Source organism: Takifugu rubripes, chromosome 5, assembly GCF_901000725.2.
Source record: "Takifugu rubripes chromosome 5, fTakRub1.2, whole genome shotgun sequence".
Classification (NCBI taxonomy): Eukaryota; Metazoa; Chordata; class Actinopteri; order Tetraodontiformes; family Tetraodontidae; genus Takifugu; species Takifugu rubripes.
The window spans coordinates 2623872-2649476 of NC_042289.1; the positions used below are offsets into that span (position 1 = coordinate 2623872).

The following is a 25605-nucleotide window of genomic DNA, read 5'->3' on the forward strand; positions in this document are numbered from 1 at the left end:
TCTCCAGCACTTTGTTTGATCGGACTTATTAGTTTTGACCCTGCCTGCCTTGGACTTTTCCTCCACGTCTCTGCCCTGGTAAATCTGACAACCTTCTGTCCCCGATTAAGAGTTTTGCCACGTGTGGACTTTTGCACACCCATGGCTACGCGGTGTTTTCCGTATTCCCTGAAAGCCTGTAATCACATCTGTGCTGTTACCTGCAAGTAGTTAATAAAGCCGTTTGTTAAACTGAACTGCTGTGTTGCAAGTGGATTCCACCACACCCGTGTCAGGATGTTCCCTTTGCTGGTCCCTCCTCCAGCCTCCACCCACTCTGCTGATTGCTTGTCTTGACTCTCTCACCTGCTCTCATCTTCATTCTGCTTCATGTCTTCGTGGCCTGACAAGGCAAAATAAGACTCCTGGAGCCACGACGTTCTACACTGTAAGTGTTGCTTTTTTGGGGAAGGGAGATGGCAAATCATAACATTGTTTTTGCTCATATTTAAGAGTGTAATTTTAGAATGATGGCAATATAGCAATGCCAGGATGGACAAAACAGCCATAATGTTTTGTTTTCCCTCTGTTAGCAACTTATAGACACACTTCAGAATTCAGAAATGTTTACATATCAGTTTCAGCCAAAAATAACTCAGAAACAATATACTGCAGCAAATATTTTAGTGTCAGATTGACTAGGTCCTAGGATGACATGACTTCTTCCTGTGGAAAAAGTTCAAGCGGTACTGTTCTTCTGGGGAATTCTTGGTTCCTGTCAGTCACATGGAAGTTCCTGTCACATTGCTTCTTGCTATTCTTTCAAATGGATTTCTGCATGTATTAAGGGAGAAGCAATTACAGGACAATAAAATTAGGCTTAAAATTACAACCAAAGTCAAGTCCATCAGGTTGTGCTTGCTAGGTAATCCATTGTTGCTTTTAACAGTCCTATATATAAATACAATTTTTATGGATACAAACTTCCACTTAGTTTGTAAAAATATAAACAGATGAGTGAGCATTTTCATCCAAAAATATATTTAATTTTCTTTCTTTCTTTCTTTTTTACTGAGTCATTAACTCTTGGTGTTGCAGGAGGAAAACTGTCCCATTGCAGAAATGCAGCATCAGTTGGGTGAGTGTGGAACAGAGGCCAGTACCCCCTGCAGGTGCAATGCCTGAATAAATGTTAATCTCTCCCGTTTGTCATTTTCCATTTTCACAACAATGAATAAAGGAAATTTGAATGTACTGGGCACATTTTTGAATTCTGAATTACCAGTTAATCAACAGCTGCCCTTTGATTAATCTTTTTCAAGATGTAAAAAGAATGGAATACCTTCCTTTTTCTATCTTAGACCGCAGCTGTGAACACAACTTTTTTAATGTAAACTGTGACTTAATCTACTTATGTGTGTTTTGTTTTTCTTCTTTTGCAGCACAATTAATGTCAAAGAGGCCAACCATGAATGACGTTTGATAAGTGTGGTGTTTACATTTTAGACAATGAAAGTACTGCCACACGATTCATAGACAAGAAAATTAAAGAGCTTGACTCAATGGTGAGTGAATCTCTAGATTTAAATTTAAGATTAAAATGCAGTTTTCAAATGTGTGCTTTGCTTTACCAATTTAGGACAGTGAAGAACCTTTCCAGGTGCTGAATTTAGACACTCTGATCCAGATGCACCTGAAGTGGCTCTCCTACTTGCCTCGAATCAAGCCTTTCTATGCTGTCAAGTGCAACAGCACAGAAACAGTCCTGAGGACGCTGAACGCTCTGGGAACTGGCTTTGACTGTGCAAGCAAGGTTCCCGAAAATATTTGAGACAAATAAATTATCTCTCCATTTGTCAACATTTCTTTTCAGTTTGCTTTCCTGAAATATGTTTTCTTAACAGGGTGAGATCAGTCAGGTTCTCTCCCTTGGAGTAAAACCTGAAAACATCATCTATGCACATACAACAAAACCGCAGTCACACATTAAATATGCCTGCGCTCAGGGAGTTAATTTAATGACTTTTGACGATGAAGAAGAATTACGAAAAGTTTCCCGTTGTCACCCCAAGGCCAAGTAAGTGAAATAAATTGTCCAAAAACATTGTATGACAACCCTTTTTATTTGCATGTATTCAGATGATCTATTCACCTTTATTTACTGCAAGAATGGTTATTCTTTCATGATACTAAGCTACATGTTTTTTTATGGCCAAGTCTAAGCAAAAGGTGTAATATGTCACAATTGATAAATTGAATACACACAGGAAATGGAGTTTTGAATATATCATTCCAGACTAGTACTCCGAATTGCAGTGGATGACTCGTCATCCTTCTACAGACTTAGCTCAAAGTTTGGAGCAGGACTCAACTCAACTGGTAGGCTGCTGGAATGTGCTGCAGAGCTGGGCCTAGAAGTTGTTGGCGTGAGTTTTCATATTGGCTCTAAATGCACTCAAAGTTTGGCTTTCAGACAAGCCATTGCTGATGCCCGAAGCGTTTTTGACACAGCGGTAAGTGATGTCAAGTTTTAAGTCTTAATTTCTCACATAATGAGTTCTATTATGTATGAAATACAAGTGAAAGTGGGTAATTTGGTCTGGAGGCAGTATAAGGTATATTTGTATTTAATGTTAATCTATGTAAGAGGACATAATCGAAACGAATTAAACCTTTAAACCAAACTAGGTCAAAGTAGGACTACTATAGGAGACCCATAGTTACGTGCATATCTTACATTCTGTATTGCACTTAACCTGTGAAAAATCCCAAGTCTTGAGCTGCTAGTGAGTTCAGGAGAAGGCTTAAACTGGGTGGATCCTGCTATGAGAAGATGATATGTTTTGACCCTATTTTTTAAAGTAGTGATATTTTGTTGAGGCAAAAATGGGTTGTAGTGGCTATTATTGTTCACAAGGAATATATGATGTCTATTGGCTCACTGGTCTATTCATCTGTTCTGCTCATGATAGAAATACATCATCTGAATGTTTGTCCAGCACTTTTTGACTGCAACTTCATGATTAAACATTAAACTGTGGACAGTTACATTAAACTTGTTTCACCTTTAACATGAAGCATTTGTCTTTTGCTAGTTCTTGTGAAATGTATTCACCATTCCACTGCATGTACAGTAAACTTTTACTATAAAGTAATATTTCCAGAAAGTCAGGCTAACTGCACAGACTTTGTAATGTAAAAGGGTCAAACTGCCTTTATTTGTGACCTTTGACATCAACATGGGTCGGTATGTTTTTGTCTGTCTCTTGACAGGCTTGGCCTGAAATTGACGTGTCATTTGTGTCACTGTAAGGGCCTCATTAACCTAATGTTAGGCTTTTAGGGACACTGTCCTATCCCCTACATTTACTGACTCTCTTTGTAAAAAAAACTTAACAACACAACTTATGATGATAATATAACCAAAATGGGTGCGAGTGGGTGTAACACACACACACACACACACACACACACACACACACACACACAGATAGACAGATATAAATTCTCGTTCATAGTAAAGACTTTGTAGCTGTACAAATTAGAGTTGCATTCATAAGAATTTGCACTCACTGTATAGACTTTAATAGATTCAGACTCACATATAAGCAATCCTCTTCTCTCCTGTTTACTTCTCTTTACTCACATTTTAATGCTTATTCATGGATTTGAAATACAAACATTAAGATCAGGAATTTAATAATTTTATGGAAACAGATTTGCAAGTCACCGTACATCATACACTCCTTATCGACAACAGAAGCCAATCAATCTCAATTTTGGTCTCAAAAAATAACCACTATTTCATTAATAGTACAGTTTAAGGTTTCTTCCCAATTTAAATGGACTTCAAATACCTGAGGAAACTGTTTAACCCACGGTTTAACCCACACAGCTTTATCTGCATATTACTTATTGCACATACAGTAATGATCAGTACTTTAGTCAAAGGTAACATAATTCTTTCATGGCCTTTCATCCAAGAAGCGTTTTTCTAAAAACGAATGAGGACAATTAAAGAGTAAAGCTAATGCCATGTATTGTGTTCAAGGAAAAATATTGCTTGAATTGGTTTATATTTATTTAACATCACTTTTAAGATGTGTTATTCTTTATGAAATTGGAACAAGTCCATTGGAGTTTCACTGAAAGCTGTTGTAAGATGATGACATTTCCTTCAGAAACTGTTGGGCTTCCAGTTCAGTCTGTTGGACATTGGTGGAGGTTTCTCAGGGATAGACGTTCCAGTGACACTTCAAGAGGTACAGAAAGATCCTGTTGATGTAGCTGGACATGGTCTTGGTCCTCGTGTCCAGGACATCTGATGAAATACTGAAATATTTGGTGTTTTACCTTTCTAGTTTTCAGAAGTCATCAATGGAGCACTTGATGAATATTTCCCATTTGAAAGTGGAGTGCAGGTTATTGCAGAACCAGGTTGGTACTATGCGGAATCACCCTTCACACTTGCAGCCAACGTCATTGCTAAAAGGCTCATCATGGAGGATATGAGAAAAGAGGGAGGTATGTTTTTAGTTGGCCTTTGAGCCAAACCAAACACGCTGCACATCATTATAATTGACTATACAAGTCTTCTTTTTTCTTTGCATTAGAATACAGTATATTTGTGCAGTTTAATTGAGTGCAGTTCGTTGAATTGGCTTGCATTAAAGCCTTTATCAGTCACAAAACTATTCCCACTGTTCAGAAACATACAGTTATTGCCGCCGCATTAAAAAAGAGCCCCAATCAAGCGCTTAGACTTCAACAGCTCAGTGGGTTTTACTCTGGATATTTTCTCATCCCAAATAAAGGTGACAGTCTGCTTCCAATCTTGGACTTAGGGTGGATGAATGTGTTTTTGAAGGTTCTGCTGTTCAAGGTGTTAAATACCCAGCAGGTTCAGAATACTATGGGTTAGCAGGCACGATGATCCTGTGTCTAAGCAATGTCTGGCACACTGGGTAGTTGACACCATTTCTCAGGCCTATGCTGGCTTTAGTCTCCAAATTCCAGATGATCTGGCAACACACTCCATCAGTAGTGTTACCTCATGGGCTGCATTGAGAGGTTTCTCTGCAGCTTCCTTTTGGGCTACATCATGCATGTCTGCACAATCCTACAGGGTCACTGTAGCACCACAAGCCCCCATGAGCTCAGGAGTACTCTCTGTGGCTGGCGGTGTTTAATGATAGTAGGCCCTTTGTCCCTTACGACACTGATGGTGTGACTCATCTAAGGTGCAGATCGTGTTGATGGTCTGAACAAGGTTCAAATAGATCAGGAGTTATAATTGTGGATCTATGAGACCGAATGATGATCATCACCATATTTTGTTGCTCTGAACAGGCTGAGGTATTCCATGCAAGAGGAGGTGGCTTGGTCACATTGGTGCTTATGTACACAGAGGGCAAAGTCCTGTCACCGGGCACATGACTATGTTGCCATAGGTCTTGGGGATAGGCAGAAAGATGGCATCGTTCAAGGTGTAGACCATAGTGACGGTCATTATTCGATCTCAAAGACCTATAGTTATGTGCATAACTTACATTCATTGAACTAACCTGTGGCAAATTCCAAACATGCTAGGAATGTATACGTGGAAAACAATGTTTAAGATATTTGTTGGTTTCTCCCAAAAAAAGAAGTTCCTGAGAGACTGATGATGTACTACCTGAATGACGGTGTGTATGGCTCCCTAAATTTTCTTCTAAGAGATGTCCAAGTTTCACCCTACCTTCACAGAGTAAGACTAAATAATTTCTCTATGCAAAGAGTAACCACATTTGTTATCTTCTTTCATAATATTGCCTTTAATGATACCTAAATACATGCCAGTAGTGCCAAAATTGATTTAATTATTTCATTTAGGATTACACTTTTACCTCTTGAAAAAAGTCAGTTGTGATAGTATTTTTGTGTTGGTGACTCTTAAAACCCATCTATCATTCCTTGCTTGTTCTTAAAACAAAACGAAACAGCTAAATTATCACATGATTCCCATTTTATGTCTTTGATGTGAGCAGGCTGTGGAGAGCAGTGAGAAGAGATACAGGTCAGTCATCTGGGGTCCGACCTGCGACTGCATTGACAAAATCGTTGACAACTACTTGATTCCTGAGCTACATGTTGGAGACTGGCTTCTTATTGACAACATAGGTGCTTATGGCATTTCCATGAGCACTGAATTCAATGGATTTAAAAGATCAAATATTTACTCTGTTGTCACAAATGAAACTTGGCACACCCTCAAACTTTCTGCACAGTAACTGCTCATTGCTACAGTATCCTAAAAAAAAATCAATGTTAACACAGCTATGAAGGCTTTTAATTTACAGCAATTAATATATTGTACCTTTTAATTCTACATCTCTACATCTGGGAGGTTTTCTTATCCTTATATAAATGTGTGATGGTTTCAGACTCTTGTAAACATCTTGTTTGTTTTTTTACTTAGACTGGTGGTAATCTATGTGTGGGTTAATCCAACAGTTTTTCCAGATATGTTTGATGGCAAACATATATGATGTCTGTTGGCTGACAGAGCTATTCATCTGTTCTTCACATGATAGAAATACATCATCTGAACGTTTGTACGGCTCTTTTTGACTGCAACTTTATGATTCAAACTTCAAATATAAAGTAATGTTTCGAGAAACTCAGGCTAACTGCACAGACTTCCTTTGATTTCTTTGTAATGTATAAGGGTTAAACTGCCTTTATTTGTGTCCCTTGACATCGACATTGGTTGGTATGTTTTTGTCTATCTATGATTAAACAAACTGTGGACAGTTACATTAAACTTGTTTCACCTTTAACATGAAGCATTTGTCTTTTGCTAGTTCTTGTGAAATGTATTCACCATTCCACTGCATGTACAGTAAACTTTTACTATAAAGTAATATTTCCAGAAAGTCAGGCTAACTGCACAGACTTTGTACTGTAAAAGGGTCAAACTGCCTTTATTTGTGTCCCTTGACATCGACATGGGTCGGTATGTTTTTGTCTGTCTCTCGACAGGCTTGGTCTGAAATTGACGTGTCATTTGTGTCACTGTAAGGGCCTCATTAACCTAATGTTAGGCTTTTAGGGACACTGTCCTATCCCCTACATTTACTGACTCTCTTTGTAAAAAAAGGTTTAAAGTAATCTGGACTCCAGGAAGCATTAGTTCATTTCAAAACATATCATATTTTTATTAATTTATCAAAAAGCCCACTTAACAACACAACTTATGATAATATAACCAAGATGGGTGAGTGGGTGTAACACATATACACTTTTTTGCATGTACCCACAAACCAGAATTCTTGTTCATAGTGAAGACTTCGTACCTGTACAAATTAGAGTTGCATTCATAAGAATTTGCACTCACTTTATAGACTTTTCTAGATAGACTCACATATAAGCAAACCTAATGGGAACAATTTCTCAGACTAGTGTATATGATATGATATTTAAGATGTACTGTTACGAGTGGTTGTATCAGGACCCGAAAGCAGGCAGGACACAGTGGCGTATCGTTCCGAGAAGCTTTATTAAAGTTTATAGAACTCAAGAGAGGCGTGGAGACCACGACTCGGTGCTTAATCAAAACAGGGAATGTAAACTTACGACAAAAAATCCCGAGCGGGGCCGAAAGCAGTCCATGAAGGATTAAGACAAAACAATAATCCGATAATGGGTTCAAAAGTTATCCACAAAGGAAACAGTCTCACAAAAGTCCAGGAGGGTATAGCCGGGGTTTTCCGAAAACGACAAAACACGCCAACGCTGGCCAACCGTGAGAACAGTCCATAAATAGGTGGCTTGATTACGATAGTCTGCAGGTGCACCAGTCCCGGCACCACCTGTGGCTGAGGCATGGCTCCACCACGCCCCCCGCAGGAGAAACCCTTCAAAAGAGTTCCCAGAAACTGGGAACCTGACATGTACGTTATTCATCCCCGTGGGGAAATTGAATTGTAGTAGCAACCTATACAAAGTATAGAAACAGAATAAATAAATACAGATAAGATTAGAATGTTATAAACATATATACAGCATATATTATAAGCACATATATATAATATATACATAATATAATATATACATATTATGAGCATTATAAGCATATATACATAAATATAGAACAAAATAGAAATAAAATTACAACATAAACATCAAACCATTATTATTATTGAATGGGTTAGGATGAATTATACAGTCTGATGGCAGATGGCATGAATGACTTCCTGTCCCGTTCCTTAGAGCAGCGAGGCTGCTGGAGTCTGCTGCTGAAGCTGCTTCTCAGTTTGTCCACTGTGTTATGGAGGGGTGGGAGGGACTGTCCATGATTGTCCGCAGTTTCAACACCATCTTGTCCCTCACCACCTCGTCCAAGTTTGCCAGTCTACAGCCAACAACAGACCCTGCCTTTTTAATGAGTTTGTTAAGTCTGTTGGCATCCTTAGCTTTAATGCTTGCACCCCAGCACACTACAGCAAAGAAGATGGTGCTAGCCATGACAGACTGGTAGAACATCTGGAGCATCCTGCTGCAAACACTGAAGGGCCTGAGTCTCCTGAGGAAGCAGAGTCTGCTCATGGCCTTCTTGTAGACAGCATTGGTGTTTGTGGACCACTCCAGTTTATTGTCCAGCTGAACACCCAGGAACCTGTAAGATGGGACTATTTCCACATCTTTCCTACTAATGCAGACTGGGGAGGGTGGGGACTTGCTTTTTCTGAAATCCACCACCATCTCCTTCGTCTTGGTCACATTGAGCTGCAGAAAGTTCTCCCTGCTCCACCTAACAAAACTCTCCAGAAGGTCCCTGTATTCATCCTCCTGTCCATTCTCCACACACCCGACTATGACTGTGTCATCCGAGTACTTCTGGAGATGACATGTCTCAGAGTGGTACTGGAAGTCAGCTGTGTAGGTGGTGAACAGGAATGGGGAGAGCACAGTTCCTGGGGGAGCTCCTGTGTTGCTCATCAGGGGGTCGGACACACAGCTCCACAGTCTCACAAACTGTGGTCGACCTGTCAGGTAGTCCTCGATCCAAGAAACAAGGGGAGCATCCATCTGCATGTTCTCCAACTTAGCCCTCAGCAGTCTTGGCTGGATGGTGTTGAAGGTAGAAGAGAAGTCAAAGACCATGACCCACACTGTGGTGTTTAGTCTGTCCAAGGAGGAGTAAGCCCTCTGCAGCAGGTATATCACTGCGTCATCAACCCCCACCTTGGGCTGATAGGCAAACTGCAGAGGGTCCTGAAAGGGCCTCACCAGAGGTCTGAGGTGTGACAGCACCAGCTGCTCCATGACCTTCATAATGTGGGAGGTCAGTGCTATTGGATGGGTCTTCTTTGGCACCGGGACCAGGCAGGATGTCTTCCAAAGCACTGGGATCCTCTGAGGATGAAGGCTCTGGTTGAACAGGTGCTGCAGTATTCCACACAGCTGCCTGGAGCAGTTCTTCAGCACTCGTGGGCTGATGCCGTCCGGTCCAGCAGCCTTTCTCTGGTTGAGCCTCTCCAGCTCTCTCCTCACCTGGCTAGACATGAAGGATAGTCCCGTCGGGGGGATGGGTGACATGTTGGAATCTATGTAGGGTGTTAGCAGGGGGGAGGGGGAAGAAGTTGGCAGAGGTGTTAGGGGCTCTGGGAGGTGTGAAGGGGACCCATTGTTATCCAGAGGAATATTGGGACCGCTGGGGGAGGGGGAGCTAGAATCAAACCTGTTGAAAAACTGGTTCAACTCATTAGCTTGGTCCACATTCCCATCAGCTGAGCGTATTCCTTTCTTCTGGAAGCCAGTGATTGTTCTCATCCCACTCCAAACATCCCTGGTCTGGTTCCTCTCCAGTCTCTCCTCCAGCTTCTTCCTATAGGCGTCCTTGCTCTCCTTCAGACTGTGTTTCAGTTCCTTCTGTACACTCCTGAGCTCAGCCGGGTCCCCAGCAGTGAAGGCCCTCTTCTTCTTATTCAAAAGGGCCTTCAGGTCACTTGTCACCCATGGTTTGTTGTTTGGGTAACAGCGTGCCTTCTTGGTGGGGACGGAGTTCTCAGTGCAGAACTTGATGTTGTCAGAAACACAGTCTGTCAGTCCATCCAGGTCCTCACCAGAGAGCAGACCAGTTGGTGGTCTCCAGGGCATCCCGCAGACAGTCCATGGCACTATCTGACCATTTCCTAACAGTCCTCACAGTGACTGGTTGCTGCTGAACTACAGGTGTGTATGATGGGGAGAGCAGCACGAGATTATGGTCAGACTTGCCTAGTGGAGGGAGTGCAGTGGAGGTGTATGCACTGGTGACATTAGCATACAGTAAATCCAAAGTCTTCCTGTCTCTCGTGCTGCACTGGACGTACTGATGGAATGTAGGGAGAGTGGACTTAAGGGAGGCATGATTGAAGTCACCTGTGATGAGGATAAAGGCTCCGGTGTTGTGGCTCGGGTTTCTCGCCTCCTCCCCCACCTGCAGGATCGGCAGGCAGGGGCGGGCCGAACTGTGATGAGCGCTGAGCCTCTGGCGCACCTGCAGCGCATTACCGTAATTCGGCGGCTACTTAAACTCCTCTCTCTTTGCCTCCGGTGCCGGGTTGTTGTTTCGCCAGCGTCTAGCGCCCACCCTCTGTGATCTCCAGTTTTTCGCCTCCTGTTTTCCGTGGTTACTTCCAACGTGTGAGTTTGTTCCAGTGCCTCGTCACTGCGTTTTCGTTTGTACTTTTTCTCAATGTTTTTTTTTTTTCCCTGTATGGTGATTTTTAGTTCGTAGATTTTCAGTTGTTACTTTTCTAGTTTTGTTTCTGTTGCTACTTTTCTTGATTCTTTCGTATTGCACCTTTTTGTTTTCAATAAAGAGCCGTGTCTTTTACTCTGCATCTGGGTCCAGGCCTCCTTGACTTTCCATAACATCCGGGATGTTTAGTCTGCAGGTCAGCCGTGACAGAGTGAATAACGTCACAGGCCGTGTGTTTTACCGGTCGGAGGAATATAAACAGTGATGGCGATGACATTAGTAAACTTCCGTGGCAAATAGTATGGACGGAGTCCGATAGCAAAAAGTTCCACGTCGGGACTGCAGACGCGCTCCTTGACGTGAATATGCTCCGGGTTGCACCACCACAGTAGCAGTAGCAGAAGTAGTAGGAGCAGCAGTAGTAGTAATAGCAGCAGTATTAGTAGTAATAGTACTAGTGATTACATTTCCATTTCTCCTTCCTCTGTCTTCTTCCCAGTCTGGAGCATCTGGACAGCATAGAGAAGCTGGACCTCAGCTGGAACCAGCTCTTGTGGGTTGGCTCTGGCGTATTCAGAGGCCTCTCTCGGCTCAGACAGCTTTACCTACACAACAACAAACTGTCTGTGGTGCAGCAGGGGAGTCTGGATCTGTTGCCTGGCTTAGAGGTATGTGACGGAAAGACAGCTATACGTATATTTACAGTGCTTCTGTCCCTCCATCCCTCTGATGTTCTGTCCATCTGGGCAGGTGCTAAACTTGAGTAACAACAACATCTCCTGGATAGACGGCGAGGCTCTAGCGCCTCTCTACAGCCTTGCTATCCTCGCTCTGGAGGGAAACAACCTGCATCACCTCAAGTTCAAGACATTCCTCAGCCTTCATACATCGGACACCCACATCACGCTGTCAGGTTTCCAAAAATCAACTATGCTCTCGCTAAAGAAAGTCTCGAGCTGTTTCAACGCTTAGTGCTAATCTAAAACTGTAACATAAAGGAACAGCATATGTTTTAGCTAACAATGGTTATTCCACAATTTCCTCATAGCTTAAATAAAAGTTTGCTGTTCAATCGTCTTCAGCATTTCAAAATAAATGTAGTTTTTTCGGGTGTGAAACCAACAAAGCATCCTGTACACAGTCACAGTTCTACCTCTCCCCATGCTCCACCAGCCAACCCCTGGAACTGTGACTGCGAACTTCACCGCGTCTTCAGCAAGATCCTCTACGTCCGCCACCTCCACGTCGACGACTATCGCAACGTGACCTGTCGGGACCCGCCGCAGCTGGCCGGGTCATCGCTGTCGTGGGTTGACAGCCAGCTCTGCTTGGCGGAAACAGTCACGGTGCTTGTGATCACAGTGACTGTCATGGTGACGGTCGTGGCAGCTGTAGTGATGGCGGGGCGGAACAGGAAGAGGAACAGTGGAAAGAAGTGGGATGCTGAGTCACAGACACAAACATAGAGCCCAGAACTGACGAGTCGTCATTAGAGTGACAAGGTTGCAGCACTCTGACTGATATTAAGCAATTATTTATTTATTCTTTTTATGATCTCTATTAATTTTATGTATTCATCCAAACTAAACAACCATAAGCTGCTGTTGTTTATGTCTAATTTACAGCTCCTCTGGGTACCAGCCCATGGCGTTCCTGTGGAAATGTGCTAAATAATGTATATTAAATCTACCAACCTCAAGTTTCTGGTAATCAATGATAAGTCAGATCTCCCAAAACTCTGATGCTCATGCACCCTTTAATTGGACTTAATTTGTCTTTTTGCATCTGCGCCTATGTAAAAAGTTGGAGGTAGGGTCATGTGATGCAGGCGGCGAGGAAAGGCTGTTCAGAAAGCAAAGTGAGTGCCGTTTGTTGTGCGTGGAGCTGCGGTACCACAGAGCCAGCTGACCCAGTCCACCACTGAACGACAGGCACACAAGCATAGGAACTGGAACACTATGGGAAGGGGAGTTCATGTTTTATGGTCATATATCCACATATGCCTCAATAACAAAGAAGAGGTGATTCTGGAACAGATTTAATAGATTTTATTGATCTTTAAACTCCACCTGACAGCATCAGCATCTATTCTTGAGTATAATGATAATTAAAGAGGAAATTGTGATTAATTCCAAACAGACATGATTTTGAGCACCAAAAAGATAAAGAAATGTGTGAGGATTAAATCACAGTTGCATCCATCACTTTTAGAAACACGTTTGCCACGAGTGACATTTCTACTCTGATATGTGTGGAGCTGCGGCGGCTTCTGCGCTGAATGGCCTTTTCCATCTCTTGCACCAGGATCGTCTTGTTCCTCTTGATGTTGTCCCTCGCGATGTCCAACAACTCGTTCATGTCGTTGTTGTAGGGAAATTGCAAGGTGCAGAACTTCTTCATCTTTGCCTGCAATTCTTTTGCATCTATAGGAAACAGTCAAAAACTGCTTAGTTTTCTGAATATGGAGATTAAAATCTCATTGTTTTGAAGCCTGGACACACGGCAATCAGAAATATAGGACAATAAAGGACAAATTCAAAGGGAAAACTGTTCAGGGAATCAGGCCCACGGCAGCAAAACAGGACTGTCATGGAGGGAAGGGAAACAAACCTCTGCAGTTGGCTCTGTTGAAGAGCGGCATGTAAACGATGGTTGGCTCCTTCTCCTTCCCCTCAAACACGTAACAATCTTTGGGCCAGTCTTTCTCCTTCTTGATTTGGTCATCTATCTTTGGAAAAGGCTTCCCTTTGTCCAGTGCATATTTCTTTGCAAGAGTCAGGGTCTGGAAAGCAGAAACAAAAAAAAAACAACAACCGTGAGGTGAACATGATGTTTGTAGGAGATGAATGAAGTTCGATTTCACCTCGGGGAGCACAGGGAAAACCTGATTGTGTTTCCGGATTATTGGAAGGACTGATCGGATTAATGTGACCAGATTCTATGATTTCTGCAAAAAAGAAGAACATCAATTTAAAGGTATCCCAGCCAAAGGGAATCTAAGGGGTTGATGTGACTATATAAACGTGTCCAGCTTCACTTTACTGGGTGCATCTTCATCACCTTTTAGCTTTTCCTGAAGTTTCTCCAGGATAGCCAGAAGCTCAGGATCCGTAGTGGTGCATTTGATCAGGTTTAAAATGTGATCAATGGCCACATAAATACGGTGGGCTTGAGTAGGAATGTCTCCAAATTCAGCCCCTGTAAAACGTGCACACACACAAACGCAGAATGTAACCTCAACAGGAGCTGTATCCTTGCAGCATTTAATATGAAAGCATCAAACTACCTCTGAGAGGGAACAAGTGATGGATGATTGTCTGCCAGTCCGCCAATGGGCTGCTACAAATACCTGCCGTGAGCCACATGAATGATCAAAAGCGTGATTCAGGCGAATAAATAAGTGCCCGTGTTGAACTCCTGCAGCGTTTCACTGTGTTCTTCTTGCTGACTTTGCAGGTTTTCTTAAAAAGGTTGATGTCTTGTGCTATATATCAAAAAATGTCACCAAACAGTGGACCAAGCACTCACTGCCTACTTTAATTTTACAAGAGTTTCATCTGACAAACAAGAGTTTTTAATCTGGGCGTGACAATGATTCCTTTTACTTCAACAATTTGCAAACAGTCACCTTGAAGTTTGAGCACGTCCATCTCTGGCTTCTTCTCAACCAGCTGTCCAGCACAGAACCTGCTCCCCAGAAGAGCCGTTTTAATGAACCAGTCCATGTCAGTCAAACCAGACTCATGGGGACTTATTTCAAACCAGTGCCCTGAAAGTTAGAGACTCAGTGAATCACTTGACCGAAAGGACTGGGTCAGCAATTGACAGATTATGGTCTTGAGCATGTAATAAATGTGACTTCACCTATTTAATAATGTGAGCGTATATTTAATCCATCTACTTGTAAAATCTGGCCCTACCCTGACACATCAGAGGTAGTACACCCTCCTCTGTGTGCCACAGATACCAGGGAAGTGCATGTGATGGTACCGTTTTCAGGCTTGTCTGATGTACATTCCCTCTCTACAGTGGAGTAAATGGGATACGGGTTGGTGGCACTTCTGTTGGCATCCCCTGAAAGCTGTAGAAGATCCCGCTGGAGAGATGCAAAACATTACATTGTGAGGAACTGCATGATACTCTTTTTGATGGTGTTTCATTTAAAAAACTAAATTTACACACACACACACACACACACACACACTCACGCACGCACGCACACACACACACACACAGGGGAAACTATGTTTTTGCATTTTGTCTTGGCACCTGTTTCATTATTAAAGTGGAGATTAATACAGCCCAGATGTCAGAAAGAGAAAATGTCGTTTCCTCTGTCCTGTCATCCAGCCAGGCCACAATCTCGTCCAGTGGGACTCCAGGACCCTGCATTTTAGCAATTATTTGGTCCACACCAGTCCGAAGATCTTCTCCGCTGTAGAGGCAGCCCATGGCCCTTTGAGAGTGCAATAAAAGACATAGAGTTAAAATAGAAATAGTGTTGAGAAGAGAACTTTTTGGGATAGATTTATTACAGAATTGACATCTAGAGTATCACAATTCTATGAAAATCATTCTAGTTTGTTCTTTTTTAATGAACCAGTCCATCAGACAATGTCTCAACTATTTTCTTTGACAAATAGTCCTTCAAACCCTCCGGTTTCTGTGCTTTCACTTGCATCTCTTATCAACCACTCATAAGCATGAGTACTGTTACCATGTCGACCAAGAGATTCCTCCAATGTAGAGCAGTGTGTCAAACAGACCCTCTTTCACCAGTTGCTGGATGGAGCCCAACATTGCCACGACTGCCCTCTCTCCTCCACCCGAGCCCAACAGAGCGATGTGAGGGACAGAGTTCTGGTTGGGAAACCCATATGAGCGACGGCCGGTCGACGTTGACAAACCCATCGAAGGAGAAACGAGGATGAAAAGTGTCAAACCAACAAAAATGTAAATTTAGAACTTCTTTGCTAAACGAACTTAGTACTATTAAGTATATTAATGTTTGAAACACATGAGTGTGTGTTCAGAGTAATATTTGTCATGTTTTCACTCATTTCACTTGATGTACTTTATCTGCTGGCGAATCATTGCTTCTGGGGCTTATAAATGTTAAATATCTGTCATGCATTCTTACCTCAGTACAATGTAAACCCAGCCTTGAAAATGACTTCTGAATTCTTTTTTTCCTTTCAGAAACACAATTCTGTTCCCCAGGACATAGGGAGTCAGAATGATGAATGACATTCTGGAAAAAATGAAGGAAAATCTCAGAATTTGAATCAACACAAAGCAACGGCCATGTTCTGGCAGCTCAATCAAAAAATCAATGTATATGTGCTTTAATGTTGTGCTTTATATTCTTCTTCTGTTGAAATAAAATAAATACAGCAGTGGATTTCATTTTGATGTGGTTCTGTAAAAGAAGAATTTAGTGAACTGAAAATGTGTCAGAGATTAAACAGACTCATAGTATTTTAGTACCTCTTAGTCTATAAAACTCATATTAAATCAGCAAAACAAGTCCAGGTATCTGAGCACTTACCTCACAAGCACTGGCAGCAGTTTCCTCCATCTTGTTTTTGGTTTGGGCTCCTAAAGTACAAAAGAAAGTCAAAGAGAAGACAAGTGAGTGCTGTGAGGGTGATGTTTGGTCACCCGCGCTGTTCGTTTACTAGACTCAGATCAACCACACAGACAACAGGTGGCCTTGCAAGGGAGAGCTGACGAGCAGTTCAAGCTTCCTCTCTCAACTCCGTCCGTCTGCTGCTCGCTCTCCTCTTTTATTTGGTTCACACAACATTGGTATCAAAACAACTTCATGATTCCTTCTCCTCCTATCTCTACGACTTCCTCGTGTCCTTGAACATGATACCTCCCAGTGCTGGGAACATAACAGCTACAATACTTGAGTCAAACACTCATACATTCCTTTTGATTAAACATTCTAAATCTACTTACTATACTTACTATAGCATTGAAACGATAATAGTAATAACAACAATAATTCTTCTCACATTTCCCTCCTGTTTATCGTTAAATGCGTCTAGATTCTCATTGTCAGTATTACATCATTTCATTTCATGAAATTTAAATGCATTACGTCATTTTCCTAGAAACACATTTCTTACACTCAGAGTTCAACATGTGTACAGCTTAAGACATCTTAAACATTTCATTTACATCGTGCATCACATTTGTCCATTCTTCTTCTGATTCCTCTTCATCGTTGTCCAGTAGAGATCGTTCTTCCACCTGCAGCAAAGTACTAGTAACAGCTGATCCCACGAGCCGGCCAATGCAACCCCGAACAAGAGGTACTACACAGCAAGCTAGTATGGCTAATACTAGCAGCACTATCCCTATCATCATTCCTATCTTGAACAACAGTTCCCTCCACCTTGACAACATTCCTGTAAGCCAGTCTGGTGGGGGACTACCATCATCAATCATAGCTCTCTGTAGCTTAGTTAAATTTTTCAATGTGCTATCTATCAGGTGACCGTCCGCATCATTCTCTGGGATGAACGTACAACAGTAATCTCCTACCATTGCACACACTCCTCCCTGGGGGGCCGTTATGAGATCTAAGGCCATCCTATTCTGCATGGTCATCAGTCTTAGCGCTGTCATTTCTTCCTTGACTCCTGTGAGAGCAAATTAGCAAATACTTTCAACCTGTAATCAACTGTTTCCAATCTCAATATGTTCTTTCCTATTCCTAGCCACGGAAAGAGAGTCATGATCACTTTATTTCCGGTTGACCAATGCTTAAACTCTCGTGGTACATCTGTGCCCCACACTGAGTCATGTGGTTTGAACTCGTCATTCAAATCTCTCCTGGAACGCAACTGTGGTGCAGATCTAGCATTAGCAGCATAAATTATGACTGTGTGATCCTTGAGATATACTGGAGCACACACTCCTGACCAGTTTGCTGGTAGGTCTGCATACGCATTGTGTCCACATAACCACCATCCCTTATCCACTAATTGCGTGCCTTTGTCTCCTGGCGCGAAAGCGGGATAGTTACATGTACAGTTATAACCTTCTGGACACCTCTGTGTTGAATGATTCTGTGTCCAAGCTGTGAAAGTAGCATAGCGCCACCATGTATTCAAACTGTAAGTGTGTGAGGACTCTGGATTTTGTTCTAACCATGAATGTTCTAAATGGCTAACTGCGGTGCGTTTAGCGCGCGCGTAGCTCTCATCCTGTCTCAGAGCATCTTTCTGTCCCTGATTACCTCCCTCCTGTCGGAAGTTCCAAAGACCAAAACTCACAAGTCCTGCCGTCACAGCACTCACCACAATTAGGAAGAACAACTTCATTTCCTTTTAGATCCTCTTCACAGGTTCCGACGGGGTTCAGCCATTGCTGGACCTATACAGGCCGTCAGCCGTTTACGGAGAGTCCGCCACTGCTCCCTCGCCTTCACCTGGAAGAATTTTCTGTTTCTTACAATGTGAAAGGTGTATCCACGACAGTTTTCCGTCCACTCGAACTGCAGTCTTTGTGGTCAGCTGTACTTGATAAGGGCCTTCCCATCTAGGCGTGTTCCACCTCTTCCGCACAAACTTCTTCACCCACACGTAGTCGCCCGGTTGAATGGGTTCCTGGGGGGTGGAATCTGTGGAAGACACAGGACTAGGCAGAACATTTACTGTATTCACACATCGGTTAAGTAACACTTTTTTCAGATAATCTGCTATTGTTTCTTCAACATGTTTTAGCTCATTTGTTGTTGCAAAGTATGGTAGGCAATAAGGCCGCCCATATAATGCTTCAAAGGGTGTGATGCCTGTTTTCTTGTGTGGTGTTATGTGCATCCATAATTTCACCAGGTCGAGACAAAACATCCAGTTCTTTCCTGTCTCGTCCATACATTTCTTCAGTCTGTTCTTAATAGTACCGTTGACTCTTTCAACCAACCCTGCACTCTGAGGGTGGTATGCGCAGTGATTCTTCAAATCAATGCCCAAAGTTACTCCTACAGTTTTCACTATCTCATTTACAAAATGGCTTCCATTGTCGCTCCAGATGACCTTCGGGATGCCAAACCTGGGAATGATTTCTCTACATAAAACTTTTGCTACTGTCAGTGCATCTGCTTTTGCTGTGGGGAAAATTTCTACCCACCTAGTAAATCCATCTAACACTACTAGACAATATTGTTTACCTTCACATGGTGTTAGCTGAATAAAATCTAGAAAAACTGTGTGAAATGGATGATTTGGTAATGGTGTAGTGCCTGCAGGGGCCTTAAGGGCTCCCTGTGGGCTGTGTTTTACACAAATAGCACATTGTGAACAAAAATTTTTTGAGTATGTATGAAATCCTATAGTATAATAATGTTCATTAACCATCTGTACCATCCCTCCTGTTGAGACATGGCATGGCCCATGGCTCACTAATGCTGCCCATTTATGCATATTCCGGGGAAGGATTGGCTTGTTTCCTATGGTTAATAGTCCTTTATCATCCAGTTTGGCTCCTCGCTTCTTCCACGTGGCCTTTTCTTTTTCTGGAGCACTTTGTTGCATTTCTTTTAGAATATCATTATCTGCAGGTTCTAAGGTAAATGATTCTATATTATCAAGAAGTGTGTTGTTATTTGCTGCAGCCTTTGCGGCTCTGTCAGCAAAGGCATTGCCTTGTGAGACTGCGTCTGTGTTGTTAGTGTGTGCAGTGCATTTACATACAGCTATTTTACGTGGCTGCTGTACTGCTGCCAATAACTTTTTTAACAGTTCTGCATGCATGACCGGTTTGCCGGTCGACGTTTTCATCCCTCTTAAATTCCATTGTTGAGCAAACACAAACAGCGTAGAAAAAGCATATTGACTATCTGTATAAATGGTAACATCTTGTCCTTTGCTTAGTTCACAAGCACGTGTGAGTGCGACGAGTTCTGCAGCTTGAGCAGAATAGGAGGAGGGAAGTGATTTCGCCTCCACCACCTCAGTTGCTGTAACTACTGCATAGGCAGTTCTAGTGCGTCCACAGTCATCCTTTCTCGATGATCCATCCACAAATAGTGTCTGTCCTGTAGTCAACGCGACATCACTGAGATCTGGTCGCGGCAGGACCTTGGTGGAGACCTCATCCAAGCAGTTGTGCTGGTGTCCCTCTTCTGCGGTGGGTAGCAGCGTCGCTGGGTTTAAGGTCGTACAGCGTCGAATCGTCAGATTCGGCTGAGAGAGCAACACTGCCATGCAGGAAAGATGACGTGCGGGCGACAGGAATGCTATCTTACTTTGTAGCAGCAGTATTGACACTGCATGTGGAACTAGCAAAGTTAGCTCATGATATAGCACCACTCCTGCGGAGGCTTTTACTGCCTCAGATGCTGCCACCACTGCTTTAACGCATGGTGGGAGTGCACAAACTACGGAATCTAGCTTGTGGGAGTAGTAGGCCACTGGCTGCCTCTTATCTCCGTGTTTTTGCAACAAAACTGAAGTCATAAAATTACCTTTGCAATCTACGACCTGCTCAAAAGGCTTCTGATAGTCTGGCAGCTTTAACACTCCAGCACCTACAAGGGCCTGCTTTGTGTGTGTAAATGCTTTTTCAGCTTCAGGGGTCCAAGTTAACACATCAGTCATTGCTAAGGGATTATCATACATCAATGCTTGTAAAGGGGCAGTTATTTTCGCATAATCTAAGATCCATGATCTGCAAAAATTCACTAGTCCTAAGAATGACATCATCTGCTTCTCTTACCCACAGATTAACCATTCTATCTACAGACCACACTCCTTCGGCTGTGGTACGAATCATCAACTAAAGCTGAGAGATAAGATCTCTTCCTAACAGGTTTACGGGACATGTGGTGGAGATCACGAAAGGGGCTTTAAGTGTGATTCCACTTACAGGGTCACAAACATCTACAGGAACTGACATTCTTTCTTTAGTTATGAGACCATTTGCTGATCTCACAAAAATCTGTGTAGAAGTTGGCTTTAGGGCTATTGGATCTCTAATTACTGATTTACCTGCACCCGTGTCTACTAAGAATGTTAAAGAATTACCTAACACGGTCAGTTGTACTTCTGGTTTGCCTTCAGCAAACAGGAAGATGGTTTCTAAGTCTAAAACATCTTCTAAGTCATCTTTTTCAAATTGGTCAAATTTTGTGCCCTGATTTGTTTTAATTTTTGTGACATCTTTTTCCGGTTCTAGTCATTGTTGAGGTGGATTAGAACCTTGCTGCTGTCCTCTATTGTATCTCTGGTCACGTTGTTTCTTTTTGCAATCACGTTCCCAGTGTCCATAATTTTTACAATAATGACACCGATCATTTTCACGGGAATTGCCTCCTCCTCCCCTTCCGCCTCGGCCTCGCCCACGTCCGCGGCCTCGGCTTGGGAGAGGGTTGGCATTGAAAAACATGCCTGTTGATTGGTTCTTACTTTTTTGGCATTGTCTTTCAGCATGCATAGCATGTTGTTCATAGCGGTTTAGGTTACTAGTTCCGAAATCAACTAATTGTCTCTCTACCCAGGTTTTTATCTCTGATTTTGATCCCCCATGTATAGCTTGCTTTAATTGCTGTTGGTAGGGACCTTCTGGTTCTTCCGCATACGGAATTCCACTATTTTTCCGGAACACATCTTTCATTCTCATGCTATAGTCTTCAAAACTTTCGTCAGTCTTTTGTCTCGTGGCCGTAATGGCGCTGTAGTCAGCTCGTCTGGTAAAAGTAGTTCGCATGTGCTCGTACAGTCTGTCAAGTCTGTCATTTAGTTCTTGGCTGCCAGGCTGCCATGGTTGTTGAGTGGCTGGATCCACTGGGACCCAATCTCCTCTAACAGTGCCCCATTTCTTGCCATTAACGCACATGAGGACTTGCTGGGTTTCAGTATGGTAACTTCTTTTAATTTTATAATATTGCCTGGCCTGTCTAAGTTACCATCCCAATCGAACTTAGTCATCCACAGCTGAACATATGAGCATGAACCTGGATATTTGTCTTCCATGTGTTTACATGATGCTGGGATTTCGAATTCAGCACCTTTTGTGGAATGTTGGTTGCCCATGTTTGCACTTTATTTCATCAGTTTTTATGTATTTGAATGGAGACGCCTGATCTCCCGACTGAACAACCCTCAATCCATACAGGATATCTAGTTCAGCCCCCCTGCCGTGGCCTTATAGTCAATCGTTCTCGATCAGGAGAGTATACACCAGGCTTCTACCTCCGAGGAGGCGGGTGTATCTTGCCTCTGCTTCTCTCCCGATGACCAGGCAGGCAATACCGCGGTATTTTCTGTGTAGCGCTTTTTGTGTCTTATACTCACTCCGTTGTCGCTATGGTTTCTCTCTGAGTTGTTTTAGTGCCTTCCTCCCGTCACTGGAGATGGTCGCCCTGGGAGGGACGAAGACCGGCCTTCCGTCAACTCGTGATGAAAGGTCTTTCACTTCGGACGTCCTTTTGACTCCGGCTGTGCACAGACTTCGGCGTTCGGTCGTCCCACGGCGCTCCTCTCCAGGTCTTGGGATCCGGCTCGAAGGACCAATTTTTGTGAGGGTGATGTTTGGTCACCCGCGCTGTTCGTTTACTAGACTCAGATCAACCACACAGACAACAGGTGGCCTTGCAAGGGAGAGCTGACGAGCAGTTCAAGCTTCCTCTCTCAACTCCGTCCGTCTGCTGCTCGCTCTCCTCTTTTATTTGGTTCACACAACATTGGTATCAAAACAACTTCATGATTCCTTCTCCTCCTATCTCTACGACTTCCTCGTGTCCTTGAACATGATACCTCCCAGTGCTGGGAACATAACAGCTACAATACTTGAGTCAAACACTCATACATTCCTTTTGATTAAACATTCTAAATCTACTTACTATACTTACTATAGCATTGAAACGATAATAGTAATAACAACAATAATTCTTCTCACAGTGCCAACAAGACTTGACCTCGGATTTCATTTTTATCATCACAAATCATTTGTAGCTATTTTGATTTACTCGTTGTTCCAAAAAGGTTTTGCATTAGGTAATATTTCACATAAATATTTCCAAAAATTAAACCTTTGTTAATTACGTTTAGCAATGATCTCTTAATCTGTAGGAAATAAGGACGTTCATTAAAACATTTATTAAAATGACGCACCGCTAATGCTCAGGTCTGGTCGTTGGCGTGGAGAATGCAGTAAATGCTTGTGATCAGCAAACGTGTGGAGTTTCCTTTTATAGTACAGAATGAAGAGGGTATGGTTTTCTCAAGAAAAATACCAGATTCTGTTTAATGGGTGTGTTAACATCGCAACAGTAATTCCCAAGAAAACAGTAACAGCTTATCTGATACGTCCACAATATCCGCCTTGGATTTGCTACACATTAATGGTTAACAGCCATATCACATTTTACTGCTTTCGGTGATGTTTTAACAGGAAGTATTGGTGCTATGGATCGCTTGTAACATCATTCTGATTAGACAAAAAGGAACTTTATTTATACTTACAGAGGTGTCATAACGCCTCACAATGTATAAAACAGCACAGTAAAGCAGGAAATATCTTCTTTCTTGAAAAACATCTTAACCTCTGAGTTAGGGTGATACGGTTCCTCTTCTGCTCTGTCTATAGGGAACAGTTATTCTCATCTCTCACACCAGACTCGCCCATCACTAACTGGCTCAATAAAATCCAGCACAATTAAGAAGGGTTAGAAGTTTATGCATTTCAAAGTGGCCTTAATGGGAGATAAGTGAAATTGCTGTAATCTTCAGATCTTCTACAGGACCTTGACGTCCTATGACCTTCTTGTAATTGAGAGAAGAAGATGGCCTCTAACCCCCACCTGAAGCCAATAGAGCAATGTGTGGACCTCCATGCTGATTATGTGATGTAGAAATGATGAAGACATTATGGTTTAACACAAATGAGCATGCAGGTGCTTGACTCACTGTAAAACTCACTGGCACTGATCCGATTCAGCTCCCCATATTATGTAATTATTAAAAGGGTATCAGTGATTCTTGTTGTTCTGTGGAAACTTTCTGGCAGCATACCAGAGCTTTATAGTAAAAAACCTGCTGGGAAAGTTCAAGCCATCAAGGGTCTTGGGCCTCAATATCTTCTTCGTTTTTTTTTTTTTGTTGTAATTGGTGCTATTGCAACTATTATTGAAATCTTAACTGTGAAGCTGACCTTTGATTTTAAATTGTAAATAGTGTTTAACTGTTGCATAGATGTACTGTAAAGTGTCCTTGGGTGTCTTGAAAGGCGCTTTGAAATAAAATCTATTATTATTATTATTATTATGCTAAACTGCTACACTAAATGATGATGAAGTACTTGGAACACATCATGAAATCAAATTGTGCATGTCAGGTTTTCTGCTTACAATAATTGTGTAAGAAAAGATAAAATCCTGACATGACAACAGCATTCATCACCGGTGTCAGAGTCCTCAGTAAAAGGGAATTTATGAGGTCATTGTGGAAGAGTGAGATAAATAAACTGATAATTCAGTGTGCAGTTATCATGGAGGACACACAATGTTTCAGCAACGGACTGACACAACAGGTGCATCACATTTTATTGATTTAAAACAGCAGTAGTAATGACAAAGCATATAGTCTGTGTCTCCAGAAGGCTGATAGGAGGTACCTGCGGTGTCCTCCATTCGATATCGTTGTCTTCTGCTTAATGTGTGTGTGTGTGTGTATGTGAGTGTGTGTGTGTGTGTGTGTGTGAGACCTGCTTACAGTGGCTGTGGTCCAGGTGAGACTAGGGATGTTACAACATTTGAGTAGTTTTGATTTAAGTTTTGCATTTTCTCAACTCCCCTTCCTGACTGCAACTGATACTCTTTCTCACAGCTGTCTCATTTCCAAAGTGCCTGCCAATATCCAAAGATATTGCTTTTATGGAATTCTCCATCTGGGAATGAGTTCTGTTGGAAAATCATTTGCCCCTTTTGAAGAGGTGGCGTATTTTGTGATGGCGGTGGTAGCTCAGTCTGTTGGCAGCTGGGCTGAGAAGCAGAGGGTTCCCAGTTCAAGCCCCAGTGTTACGCTCGAGAGGACTGGCGGTCAAGTGTGGCGGAACCCCAAAGAAGGCAGACAGACACGGGAATTAAAAAAAATAAACTCTGAAGGCTTAATGAAGCAAAAACAACCAGGAGGGAAGAAACAAAATGAGAGAGGCCGAGACAAACTATAGGTGCGTGATGCGGCAGACGAACCAAGTTCGAGATCCAGGGGCGAGAGTCTGTGGGGGAGTCCAAGTGTCCAGAGGATAGGAGAAATCCGTCCGAGGAAGGGGAAGAGGAAGAGGTCAGAGGAAGAGGGGCTAGGAAGGTTGCAGAGGAGTCTCTGGAAGACGCAGGGAGTCGCTGGGGAGCCTGGAGAGATGCTGGGTCCACGGGACGTGTTGCCAAAAACATCAGTAAGATCAAGCACTGGCCTGAGTGCATAGGGGCCTTTTATGGGTGCAGAGTCGTTTGGGCGGATTGGGTGCAGCTGCAGGAGAGGGCCCAGGTGGTGGTGGTTGAGCTGATTGCCCAGGAGGAGGTGGGGCCAGAGTAGGAGTCACAACACCCAGTGCAGACAAAACATGGACAGTGTTCTGCTAGTAGGGGAACGTGCCAGAACACTTTCAGAGCACTGCCAAGGTACTCTTGAGCAAGGTACCGAACCCACAAATTCTCACATAGACTCCTACCTTCGCCCATCATGTATTCTCCCCATGACTCCGAAAGAAGATCAAGCAGTTAAAAAGATGAGGAGGCATGGTTGGTAGGGAAAAGCTCCAAAACAATTATATAACATGTCAACAATTGCCAGGCAGGACCTCTTCCCTTCACTGGGAGTTAGCTAAATGAAATTCATCATGACATGTTGAAAAGGTCGGTGTGGAGGTGTATTTGCAGAAGGTTCACA

The 25605-nt window shown here is 42.7% G+C and overlaps 2 protein-coding genes across 3 annotated transcripts; one reads left to right on the forward strand and one right to left on the reverse strand.

Annotated features, from left to right (window-relative positions):
* The first annotated feature begins 328 nt into the window (after positions 1–328).
* On the forward strand, positions 329–6794 carry LOC115249802 (ornithine decarboxylase-like). Of its 2 annotated transcripts, none has more exons than XM_029835969.1 (10): positions 329–427; positions 1078–1117; positions 1422–1544; positions 1619–1792; positions 1884–2056; positions 2276–2492; positions 4161–4241; positions 4341–4503; positions 5625–5725; positions 6006–6794. In XM_029835969.1, the coding sequence occupies exons 3-10, from the start codon at positions 1452–1454 to the stop codon at positions 6246–6248; spliced, it is 1245 nt and encodes a 414-aa protein (XP_029691829.1). In that variant the 5' UTR covers positions 329–427; positions 1078–1117; positions 1422–1451; the 3' UTR covers positions 6249–6794. The 2 variants fall into 2 exon arrangements, with proteins under 2 accessions (XP_029691829.1, XP_029691830.1); XM_029835970.1 differs by having other exon boundaries at positions 4341–4416.
* Positions 6795–13017: 6223 nt separating this feature from the next.
* LOC105419362 (cytosolic phospholipase A2 gamma-like) lies at positions 13018–22889 on the reverse strand. Its single transcript, XM_029835973.1, has 12 exons — positions 22831–22889; positions 16254–16303; positions 15846–15956; positions 15423–15565; positions 14975–15161; positions 14696–14801; positions 14334–14474; positions 13992–14054; positions 13766–13903; positions 13569–13652; positions 13316–13487; positions 13018–13128 (listed from the first exon to the last, which is right to left on the reverse strand). The coding sequence occupies exons 2-11, from the start codon at positions 16281–16283 to the stop codon at positions 13426–13428; spliced, it is 1065 nt and encodes a 354-aa protein (XP_029691833.1). The 5' UTR covers positions 16284–16303; positions 22831–22889; the 3' UTR covers positions 13018–13128; positions 13316–13425.
* Positions 22890–25605: the final 2716 nt, after the last annotated feature.

Bases quoted from the DNA above. Each gene is read 5' to 3' on its own strand.
- LOC115249802 (XM_029835969.1), top strand. From the start codon at position 1,452: ATGACGTTTGATAAGTGTGGTGTTTACATTTTAGACAATGAAAGTACT. The intron at 2,057-2,275 runs GTAAGTGAAATA...ATATCATTCCAG, and splicing joins CGTTGTCACCCCAAGGCCAA to ACTAGTACTCCGAATTGCAG. The intron at 4,242-4,340 runs GTACAGAAAGAT...TTACCTTTCTAG, and splicing joins TTCCAGTGACACTTCAAGAG to TTTTCAGAAGTCATCAATGG.
- LOC105419362 (XM_029835973.1), bottom strand. From the start codon at position 16,283: ATGGAGGAAACTGCTGCCAGTGCTTGTGAG. The intron at 15,957-16,253 runs GTAAGTGCTCAG...CATTTTTTCCAG, and splicing joins CTGCTGCCAGTGCTTGTGAG to AATGTCATTCATCATTCTGA. The intron at 14,055-14,333 runs GTGACTGTTTGC...GGCTCACGGCAG, and splicing joins GGACGTGCTCAAACTTCAAG to GTATTTGTAGCAGCCCATTG.